Source organism: Dendrobium catenatum, unplaced genomic scaffold (genome assembly GCF_001605985.2).
Source record: "Dendrobium catenatum unplaced genomic scaffold, ASM160598v2 fragScaff_scaffold_1446, whole genome shotgun sequence".
NCBI lineage: Eukaryota > Viridiplantae > Streptophyta > Magnoliopsida > Asparagales > Orchidaceae > Dendrobium > Dendrobium catenatum.
In genome coordinates this window covers 608,425-620,784 of record NW_021319908.1, presented here as the reverse complement: position 1 = coordinate 620,784, position 12,360 = coordinate 608,425, and the positions used below count along the sequence as shown (strand labels likewise).

At 38.4% G+C, this 12,360-nt stretch overlaps 1 protein-coding gene across 1 annotated transcript; it reads left to right on the top strand.

Moving 5' to 3' along the window:
- Positions 1–5,564: 5,564 nt before the first annotated feature.
- LOC110092455 lies at positions 5,565–9,377 on the top strand. The gene is made up of 2 exons (XM_028700058.1): positions 5,565–5,681; positions 8,688–9,377. Exons 1-2 carry the CDS (start codon positions 5,565–5,567, stop codon positions 9,375–9,377), a joined length of 807 nt encoding a protein of 268 aa, XP_028555891.1.
- The last annotated feature ends 2,983 nt before the right edge of the window (positions 9,378–12,360 follow it).

Below are 12,360 nucleotides of genomic sequence, written 5' to 3'. Positions count from 1 at the left end.
TTATTCATCATTTTCAAGGGCTTTACAACCCCATTTCTCCTTCTAATCTGGATGTGAGTCTTTTTCCGATTGGTAATGTCTTTCCTAATTATTATCATGATGTTATTTTACAAAAATGCCACTGATTGGGAAATTAAAAAATATATTTTTTCGGGATCTTCCTCTTCCACCCCTGGACAGGATGGCTTCAATTTTTATTTCTATAAATCGATCTGGCATATAATCGGTCCATTAGTTTGCAAAGTGTTATAAAGGATACATTCCTAGTGGTGCTAAAGCACAATTATTGCACTCATTCCCAAAAATAAAAATGCAGAGTTTATTTCTGATTTAAGATCGATTGCTTTAGGTAATACCATTTATAAAATCATTGCTAAAACCTTAGCTAACCAGATGAGACCTATCATGCCTTTGATTGTTAAGCACAATCAATCCAGATTTGTGAAATCAAGGGTGTCTACGGATAATATTCTTCATGCTAATGAAATTCTGGACATGGCTCGCAAAAGAAGTGGCTTTAATTATTTTTGTGCTAAACTTGACAAACGGAAAGCCTTTGACACCGTTTCTAAGGAATTTCTGCTTTCTAGGATGATTCAGAAATGGTTTTCTAATTCTTTTGTGAATTGGGTCAAAGCATGCATAACCAATGTGAACTTCTCTATCTTATTGGATGGGCTATTGAAGGTTTTTTCACATCTTCTTCTGATCTTAGACAAGGGTGTCCGTTGAGCCCTTATCTCTTTTGTTTGGTTATGGATTCATTTTACTCTCTTATTGATAATGGTGAATTTAAAGGGATTAGTATGGATGGGTTTTTGCTATCTCATCTCTTATATGCAGATGATGTGTTAATCTTTGGTGAAGCCATTGTGGAGAATTGTAAATGTCTAAAAAATATTCTTACCACTTTTTCTAATGCCACGGGTCTGCATGTGAATCTTGATAAAAGCACTATTATGTTTCCCAAGAATGTGCTTAACCGAGAGGATCTATGTCAAGTGCTATCTATACACAATATCTCCAATAAGATCACTTATCTTTGCATTCCATTGTCTTTCTACCATCTAAAAGTTGCTGATTATCTGCCATTAATTGATAGTATCTCTAAAAAGTTGACTGGGTGGAAAGATAGTATTTTATCTTTTGTTGGTCTTGTGCAGTTTCTTAAATACACTATTCTGAACTCAATCGCATACTGGATCCATGGTACCATCTTGCCTAAAACTGTTGTCAAACATTTCAAGAAAATTTGCTCTAAATTTATGTTCTTTGGAGACTCTTCTGTTGGCAAGAAATTGCATTTGGTCTCGTGGGATAAGGTTTGAAAACCTAAGCAATTTAGGGGGCTAGGGTTACCTTCTTTGCTTGCCATTCAGTTTGCTTTCAACTGCTCTTTATTATCGGAATGTATAACAATCATTCTCCTCTATCTGACTAGTTCTCTAGCAGATACACCTCTCCTTAGTGTCCGGTCCCATCTTATGCTACCAACTTCTAGAAGGCTGTCTGCCTCACTGCTCGGGTTGTAAAACACAATTTCTTTTTTAAAATTACAAGTAATGCCCCTATTTCTATGTGATGGGATCATTGGTGCTCAAATGAGAGGTTGCAGGAAATGTTGGTTGAGAAGTTTCAGTGTAATGCTCTGAGCTCTAACTGTTTTGTTAGAGAATTTATATAGGGTAAAGAGTGGGTTTTACCTGACTGCTTCCCTCTATCTGTTCAAAATAAAATTCACAAAATTAGAATTGAGGAGGACTCTATTTGTCTTCTATGGGGGAATAAAAAGAAAAGTAAGCACTCTGACTACATTTTTGCATATTATTCCAATCACTTTGCCTGTGCCTGGAATAAGTTAGTTTGGCGTGCTAAACATGCTATGAGGTTCTCGTGCTTTACCTGGCTTGCTATTGTTGGGAGATTAAAAACTGTGGATGAATTACATAAAAAGAAACATTCTTGTTCCTTCAACTTGCAGCCTATGTCACTCTCATTTCGAAAGTGCTGCTCATTTATTCTTTGAATGTTCATTTTCCTTTAATATCATTAAAATTTTAATTCCTGGATCCAATAGTTTTTTTTCTTAAACCTTCTATTATTCACCTATTGGAATGGATTGATGGTGAACAAAGTTTGTCGGGCTGGGAGAAATTTTTTTTCTCCCTCATTACCTATTGTTGTGTTTATTATATCTGGAAAGAAATAAATCACAGGAGATTTGGGAGCAAATTTAGTAGCAGCAAGACTACATCCTTATGTATTAAAAAAGCCATTAATGGAAAAGTTATTAGCTGGAAGGACTCTTCTAAACTGCTGGATAAGTTATATCCGTGTTCTGGCTCCACCTAATTTTGGGTTCTATGTGTTGCCTGCTAAATTTGATGGCTGCTATGAAGATGCAGGTGTTGCGAGGAAGTTTTTTGTATAGCCTGTGACAATGATGAGGCTCCATAATCCTTATCCCCTTTGGATGGCCTACGGGCAACCGGGGGAATGTGGTTTATCCAAAGCGTTGCTTATTTTCCTGAGTCCATGCTATTATGGCATTGGAGTTTTTTATTTTATCTTTCGATCATTTTTTTTGTATGTTTTGGTTGTGACTTCTTTTTTGGTCACTAGGTTGAGCTAGCCTCTTTTTGTTTTTGAGGATTTTTTTGGTTATTTCTTACTTGTAATTCTTTTTACATCATTAATAAATGGGCCAAGCCCAAATTATCTCAAAAAAAAAACTCTTATTCTCCCTTTTAAATGTCTCTCTACCATTGGTTTTGAGACTTCTGTTATTTTTTTTTTTGGAATTTTAGGGGCAGAGCCCATATCATTTCTTAAAAGAAATTACAAGTAAGAAAAAAGCATCTAACTATAATCCCAAATCTCAAAACAACATAAAGAGATTAAGGATTCTAAAGAAAAGAAAAATACAACATAAAGGAAGAATTATAAAAAACAGTTGGCACACGGACCTAAAGGACTCAGGTCGCTCTTAAGCTCGGATATGGACAAAATATCGTTGGGACAGTACAAGAGCGTAGCCCCTGGTTGCCACTAGGGCCATCCAAGGGGAAGCTAAATAGAATCAGCATTCATCATCGTCCTTTCAAAAAATAGCAGGAGACCTGAAGCATCAACAAAAATAGCAGGTTCCTCAAAATTTGACATGTTGCAAGCGGTAGTTGAATGAGGAGCAATCAGTTTCTAGGCAAAGCACAGCACCAGAAAAACAAAACCAAACTTTATCACGTTCAGGCTCCTCCAAACAGACAAATCTCGAATAGAGGCAGAAATGGAAACAACCAAAGTCTGGGCAAATCCTGGTTCAAAAATTCAATCTTTTTTCCATCCATGAGTTTTGAGAGATACATCTTTTCTAATTTTCCCAACAACAGTGGCATGGAAGTCAATAATACCTCCAAAGATCCTGTCATTTCTTGCCCTCCAGGTGTAAATAATGGCAGAAGCAGTGAAGAGATAAAAGTTTTTGGTGTGAGCAGAGAAACGTTGGTCAATGATACTATTGTACAGTTGGTGAGAATTTGGCCTCATCAATAGGCCATTCAGCCAAGGAAGGAGGGTTTTTGCAATATTAAATGTAAAATTGCACTCAAAATAAAGATGGGAGATAGATTCCATTTCATCATAGCAGAAACAACATTGATTCTGGGTAGTGATCCCTCTAGCTGCTAGCATATCAGAAGTTTTTAAGCTCCCTTTAAAAGTAAGTCAAGCATAGACCGAGAATCTAAGAGCCAATTTTTTGTGCCAACTGAAATTGTACCATGTTACATTATTCAAATTGTTAAAATACTGGGCATTAAAATCAGCAAACTTAGGATAGTGTTTTCCAGCCCAACAATTGTTCTCCTCATAGCTGTCAATGGGTACCAAGTTAATAAGTGAGGTAATTTGGCTGTCAAAACAGGGTGGGAGATTCCACTTGTCTCCCAGGATAATACTCAAAATATTGCTGCCAAAGTAATGGGTGTAACTAGATAAATAATTAACAAGCTTCAGGTGTTCAGCAATAGAATAACCTCCACACCAGGGATCCCATAAAACAGAAAGGTTACTGCTCGGGTAAACAGAAAAAGAGAGGCAGATTCTAATAATGCTTGCAATTTTGCACAAGTATTCCCAGTAATGGGAATGTTTAGTAGCAGTGAAATTCCACGGGGAGTAATAATTAGCTCTCCACGAGCTAAAAGTAAATTGTTTGTATTTAAGAACCTCCAAATGATAGAGCACCCATAGCTGTGATAGAGGGAGTCAATAGAGGGTATACCCAAACCCCCATAATGTTTAGGACGGTAAGTGTCTTTTCAAGACACAGTGAACAACTTTTTTTGTGAAATATTGCCAAAATAAGTGAATCTGGAGCACAATCTATTAATCTATTTGCAACATCCTTTAGGTATAATCGAACCACAAATCCAGTAAGCAAGGGTGTTACAAATGGTGTATTTGATGAATTGGATTCTTCCCGCAAAATACAAGAGTTTTGCTTTCCACCCCTCTAACAGGTTTGTGATTTTATGCATAAGGGGATGAAAATCTGCCATTTTCAGTTTCTTGTAGAAGATAGGTAAACCCAAATATTTTATGGGATTCAGATATTGGTGAATATTAAGCATGTTACAGATATCAGGACCCGACGAGGCATTTTTGGAGAGAAGACTGGTACTTTTTTGAGGATTAACATGCAAGCCAGATTTGGAAGCAAAATCCAAAAGAATTGAATTAAGAATGCTAGCATTGGTAGTGTCGACAGTACCAAAAACAAGTAGATCATCAGCAAACATGAGATGAGTGACATCACAATTGCCAGTAGAAATACCTTTAAAAGTGTTGTTGTTTGAAGCCAAGTCAAAGCTACAAGTTAAGCCATCCATAACAATGTTGAACAAGTAAGGAGAAAGAGGACAGCCCTGTCTAATACCAGACTTGGAGTTAAAAAAACCCCTCAAGCGCCCCATTAATGCAAATGAAAAAATACACATCCGTAGTGCAAACCTTGATCTAAGTGATAAACAGATCGGGGAACCCTTTAGCCTCAAGCCTTTTATAAAGAAATTCTCAGGAAACAGTGTCAAAGGCTTTGGTGATATCAAATTTAGCACATAAATACTTATTCTTGGCTTTGAGGTTAAAGTTTCCAAGTAGCTCAGTAGCTAAGAGAATGTTATCAGAGATGATTCTTTTATGAATGAAACCTCCTTGGCTAGGGTGAATAATGTAGGGAAAAACCTCCTTCATTCTATTGGAAATTATTTTGGCAATAATCTTATAAATAACATTGCATAAAGCAATAGGTCTAAAATCCTTCACGTTATTGGCATGAGGGTGTTTTGGTATAAGAGCTATAGCAGTAGCTTTTACTTGCCTAGGCATGTATCCAGTGGAAAAGAAGGAGGTTACAGCTTTGCACATTTGGTGTTGTATGACATTCCAAGTGGATTTATAAAAATACATAGTAAAACCGTCAGGGCCGGGAGCATGGATTTGCCAGAAAATATGATACCCTTAATTTCACCAATAGTCACCGGTGCAATAAGAGAGGATATAAGATGAGGAGGAATAGTATTGCCAGCCGGGATATCAGTGGAATGTCGGTTCAAGCTTGTAGGAGTAATAGTGTTAAAAAGTTTGCTGAAATGGTTGATAAAGACATTGGCAATGTCTTGGTGAGTAGAATAAGTCCCATGCTCATTGGGGATTTCCTTGATACGGTTGTGGTTTTTTGAAATGTTTATTTTGGCATATAAGAACTTTAAGTCATCTTCGCCATGTGTTAGCCAATTCACTTTGGCTCTTTGAGTAATCCAACTAGTGAGAGAGGCTTGGTTGAAAGCAAGCTTAGAGTTGATGGTCTTAAGATTGCTGTTGAGTTGATTGTCCAAAGGATTGTGTTGGATTGAGTGATCACAGAATGTTGTTGAGCCATGAGTGAGTCAATTTCCAATTGAATGGAATTGGCATTGGACCAATTCTTTTGCTTAAGGGAATTCTTGAGAGTCTTAAGCTTGTAATTGAAGGAGCTCAAGGGACTACTACTATTGGGAAGAGAGAAGACATCATCCATAATGCAATTCCAGAACTTCGGGAATATAGTGCAAAAAATTTTTAACTGGAAACGGTGGCCCCTTTTGATATGAGTGGAATCTATCATGATTAAAGGAGAGTGATCTGAGCATTCAGGGTCCCCAACCTTATAGAAAGAGTTAGGGAAATTGGTGAGCCAACAGTCATTGATTAAAACCCTGTCTAACTTGATGTGGATGGGGTTGTGTGCTGTTGGTTGTGTCAGGTGAAGAAGTGACCAACAGAAGAGAGCTTATGTAATCCAGTATTGAACACCATGCTGTTAAAATCACCTAATTTAGCATGAGAGAGAGTAGTGCCACCAACTTTATCATTCAGAGTTCGGCAACAGTTAAAGTCACCGAGAACAACCCATGACATAGAGATAGAGCCAACAATATCTTGTATATTTTTCCACAGAGTTTGTCTTTCAGCATGAGAATTACTAGCATAAATGGCAGTAACAGCACAAATAATAGAAGAGCCAACAGTAATAATGCCATGAATAAATTGACTAGTCATATGTTGAGTGGTAAAATTGATAGCATCCTCATTCCATTTTATCCAAATACGCCTAGGGTTGGAGTGAGAAAAGTTGTCACATGAGGCTTCCTTAGGGAAGATTTTGTGGTTGTCTTGAAACCAAAGGTTGGAAAAGTTTGGATTAGTGATTTTTGCTTCCAGAATAATAAGGAGGTCAAGATTAAGGGCTCGGGCTAACTGTTTGCAGCAAATAACTTTGTCCAGGCTGTTAAACCCACGGGTATTCTAGGCTGCAAAGTTAGGGAGGGTCATTGGGATTTGGAATTTGGGGTAGAGGCTTTCTTAGCTTGCTTGCCTCTGGTTTGTTTCTGGCTTTGATTATTCGGCTGCTGGGTTTTAGAGGAGAGGGATGTAGAAGTGGATGAATCATTGAGGTTTGTGGGAATGTTGGGTTGATGGTTGCGGGGTGAGGTTTGCGGTGGGCTACTGAGATTAGGATTAGTAGTTATAGTATTGGTAGTGGTATAGTTAGGAGGTTGGCTGGTAGGAGGGAGATCCTCTTCTAAGGAGTCCTGCTCACACAGGGCATGGAATTTATTGTTATTGTTCAAGAGGGGGGGTTGCTGAGGTTGAGGGATGATATCAGTGATATCCTGAAAGTCATCAGACGGAGAATTCAAGTTCGGGATAAGAGTGTCATTGGTGGTGTTTTGTGATTGAGATGGGTTGGGTAAAAGGTCCATGTGTGGGTTTGTCTGGATCGGCTTGGGAGGATTGGGCTTAGGAATTGTAAGTATGGGAGGAGGAGATGGTTGAGGTTTACGGCTTGAGCTTCTGCCTCTCTGGTTTGTTATAGCTTGGGACTTTAGAATGGGATTTTTTGGACAAAGAGTAGGAGGATGCATAATCGAACCGCATTGGGAGCATTTTTCTGGTTTCCAGTCATATTGCACTCTTAAGGGTGTGGATTTACCATCAATAGAGAAAAAGATTTCCTCAGGTAAGGGAGAGTTACTGGTGACTTGTACACAAATTCGTGCGAATGTAAGACTAGTTTTAGCAGCCGTTAAAGCATCAACAGCTATAGGAATACCAACACAGCTTGCAAGTTTAGAGATACCTTCCGGGGTCCAGAGAGAGAGAGAGCGGCAAATTCATGATCTTAATCCATAAAGGAATGGAAGGAAATTCCTCACGTTTAGGGACGAAATCCGGCGTTCATTTCTGCAGGATGAACGTCTTTCCGAAAAAGAACCATGGACCTCCAGTCCAAGCTAGCTCATAGTCTTCAATGGCAGTGAATTTAAGTAAGAAGAAACCATCATCCATGGTTAGTAGAGAGAGTGAACCTTGGAGAGCCCATGTTTTTTTTATCACCATGGGAAGGGCTTCGTAGAATGACCGCCGCCCGATAGAGTAGCCTACCAGAGAAAGTGACCATTCGGGTGCTCTAGCAACATACTCTTCACTGGTAAATTGAGCGGTGAGGTTTTGAGCTGGGACAAAGGTGAGAGAGTGTGAGAAAGTCGTGGAGACTTGTGGTGTGGAGGAGAGAAGATTCTTCCAGAGAGGGAGAACCGAGTTGATAGGAAGGGATGGGGCGGAGGAGGGGAGCGGAGGAAACTCCGAGTCGGCCATGAGGAAACGACGCCCAGCTGGGGGAGGCGGAAGGAAAATTAGGGTGAAAGCAAAACCCTAGCAGAGCTCACAAAGAGAAAGAGAGAGAGAGAAATCTCGCTAAGCCCATGGACTTCTATTCGATTCTTAAAGACAACAACAGCGCCTCTTTATTTTCCTGCCATCTAAAAAGCTACCGAGAAAGAAGATATAAATCTCTCTCTCTCTCCGTGTTAAGCGTTGTGTCCTCTTTTTTGCATCCCCATCCCTTCATTTATTGCATCTCTTTATTGGTGGTGGGCCGCCTTCCCATGTGCTCCCAAGGGCAAATTATTGGGTCAGGTGACCGAACGCAGAGATAGGTTCGGATAATAATAAAATATTATTTAAAATTAGCGCAACTAAAGCGCAACTAAAGCGCAACCAAAGCGCAACCAAAGCGCAACCAAAGCGCAACTAAAGCGCAACCAAAGCGCAACTAAAGCGCAAGTCAAAAAGCGCAACTAAAGCGCCTCCACCACCTCTCCATCCAACGCCCGCATCCGGCGGACCTACCTCCGCCTCTGCCGGTCTACCCACATGCCAACTCAATCCCGGGTGCCATTGTCTCCTCATCGCCCACATCTAGCTCTAGACGTTGGAAAGATTTATTCAAAGCAGTCAGAGAGCAGAAGCCTGAATTGAATGAAAAGAAGAAGGAGCGCAGGAGCCGTAGCAACGGCTCTTCCGACCTTAACATCAACCTCAACATCTGGCCTTTCTCACGTAGCCGCTCCACCGGCAACACCGGGGCCCGGCCCCGCTCAGCTTCCCGCAAGATTAGCAGCGCCCCCTGCTCCCGGAGCAATTCCCGCGGCGAGTCCCCCGGCAGTCGAAGGCGGGCTGCTAGCCCTAGCCGAAGTGGGGTCCATCTTGGCCGGTCAAGCCCGGTCTGGCAATTTCGACGAACCGGGATGGGGCCGAAAGATAAGGGAACGAAGTCCGGTCCAACCACCTCCACGCCCGCCCACCCTGCTGCCGACGGCGGAGTACAGGCCCTTAATTTGAACGTGAACAGCTGCATTGGGTATGGGAATCAGGTGAGCTGCCGGGATGAGGACAGCGATGGACTCACCAGAGGTGCTCGCACGGCGGAGGTTAACGGAGGCAATGGAACAATGTTCAGTTTTAGAACTCTATTCTATAAGAAAGTTTACTGATTGTGTCACCAGTAATAGCTAAGGATGATGATGATGTTATTGACTTATAGCCTTTATCTTTTTCTTTTCTTCTTACTTTTTTTTATTGGATCTGGATCCTTTTGCTAAATGATCGTGTTTTTTTTTTTTTTTTTTTTTTTTTTTTTTTTTTTTTTTCAGGGTTGATGTAAAGTTTGCATATTCAATAAATAAAATGAACTTATGGGGTAAAATTATGAAGAAAAGATGGAAAATTAATGCTTTTTTTGCATTTAATTTTCGCACTTTAAATTTTTTTGTGGTGAATTTTGGTTTGGTTTGAGTTTTTATTTTTTATTGAAAGATTTTTAAAATACTAATTCGCCCACCTTCTTAGTTAGCTTGGGCTAGTTCATACGGGCTTAATATCACTAATGAACTCTTACACCTAACTATTTTCTCTTTTAACAAAGGTGACTCTAAAGTATGGTAGATACTTTGCAAGGTTAAATGGGTTGTTGAGCCCCACATTTCTTGGGGGATTGGTGGTGGGAATATTTTCTTTTGGCAAGATCATTGGTTAGCTAGGTGCTCATTCTATTGATTCTATTATTAATACCTCTTCCACTACGGCAGCTAAGGTGAATTATTTCATTACTGAAAATTGTTGGGATTATAATAAATTTGTTAATGTATTCCTGACTCTATTATTCCATAAATTTCTAACCTCCCACTGAACACTGACTCAGATGACTTATTATTATGCAATTTGTCTAAAGATAGGAGATTCAGATTAAAGGATGCTTGGCATGCTTGTAAAACCAAGAATGATATTACTAATATTTTTTCTATGATTTGACATAAAAGTATTCCTTTTATTATGACTATTTTCATCTAGAGAATTTTGCATAAGTTCATTCTTACTAATGATAACTTAATTAAAAGAGGCTTTATTTTGCTGTCTAAGTGTCAATGTTGTTATCATGTGGATTATATGCATCATTTTTTTTCTCTCAGGTCCTTTAGCTATTAAAACTTGGACTTATTTTAATGATAATTTCAAAATAAATTGCTTTAATGCTAAATTATCTATTAATGCTATGCTTAACTCTTGGTTTATTAAGTTTAAAGGCTATATAAGAAATGTTATTCATTCTCTCGTTTTGTGGTATTTATGATTGGATAGAAATAATTCCCTTTTTAATGGTGTTAGTATGAACAATTATAGGACTATTAAGAATGTGAAAGATAAGGTTTTGAGGAGGCTTTTTCAATTAATTTTCTCTCTATCAATAATTTTAAGAATTACTTCTTTGTGGCATCTAATTTAGGTCTTAAGTTAGAGGATGATCATCCTTCTATTAATCTTAGGTTTGCTTACTGAATCAAACCTCCTAATAACTCTTATAAACTTAATGTTGATGGTGATGTCAAAGGTTCCATCTCGGGGTGTGGTGGGATTATTAGGGACAATCATGGGAGTATTATTATGACTTTTACGGATCTCTTACATAATTCTATTGTAAACTTTGCTGAGTTATAGGCTATTCTTCATGGGATTAGATTATGCATTTCTATTGACATTTCTAACATTGGGATTGATGTTGATTCTACTTATAGTATTCACTGTTTAAATAACATTGATGATACTGTGTCCAATCCTACTCTTTTTTTATCTTATGAGGGATATTAAGTATTTGTTAACTACTCCCTCTCTCATGTGTATAGGGAGGGGAATGCTTGTGTCGAGTTGCTTACCAATTTGGATTATGATTTGGACTGTTTATTGATCTTTCTGCTCCCAACTTACCTACCCCCTTAAAAGGGTTTTTAAGATTACATAAAATTAATCTTCCCTATGTTAGACTTTAATGTGGTTTGGTGGTTAGAGCTTGAGGTTCTTAATTTTTTTGTTTGGGGGTTGCCTCTTATTTGGTGTGCTAAAGGTTATCCACTTTATGTTATTTCTTTTTGTTGCTCTGATTCTATTTGGGTGCCAGCAATTCTCCTATGTACTGCTCGATGATTCCTAGAATTCTCTATTTATGTATGCTTTTTCTGGGTGTTTTTGGGGTTTTGTTGGTTGGTTTTTTTGGAGCCACACTGTTATTGCTTTTGCCGGGTTATGTGGCTTTAATTTTTGTAGCTTTGTCCTTTGTGTGTTTGTGGGTCTTGTTTATTTCATGATGTTATGATTTGCCTTCTTCATGTATAATCTGGTTCTTTTGAGCTATATCTTGTTCATAAGTATGGATATTCTGTGCTTTATTTGGGTTGGCTTTAACCTAGAGTGCCATTTGGGCTATTTTTTTAATTGTCAATTGCTATTCTAATTACTTTTTATAGTTTGCTTATCTTCTCTATTCCCGTGCTTGGCTACTGTGGAATCTTTGTTGTTTTACTTTGTTTAATGGAACCTGATAGCTTTTGAAGTGGTTTGGGTTAGTGTGATGTAGCTTTTTTCTTGATGCTTTGGCTATCTATCCTAAGTTGGAGGATAACTGGTTATTTAACCCATCTATCTTTTCTTGTGTTTATGCCATTGTCCGTTATCGGGTTACTGTTGGTTATCTTGGCTACTTAGCTTATAGTTGTTTAGTGCTTTTTAATACCTTGTCTTGCATTCTTATAATATATTTTATGGATAACTGTTGGGATTATCAACAAGACTATATTTTTTATTTTTGTTATTTCCATCTTGGGCATCACCTTTGTTTGCAGAATTTTCTTAGTGCAGGTATTCCTTTGTGGTGTCACTTTAGAAGGGAAGCTGAATCTAGATGCTGCTTTTTTGTGTCTTCCTCCTTTTTTGGGTGCTTATTCTGAAAGTTTGTTAGGATTATTAAGCCCTTATGAACTAGTTTGAGGCTAACCGAGAGGGGGCGGGTGGGGTGAATTGGTGGTTTTACAAAATTTTAAATAAAAAGCAAAATCTTTTTGAATATTTTAAAACAAACACGATCAACCTTTAATGCGTAAGTGATTAACAAAACAAATCAAAGACCATAACCATATAATCAACCAT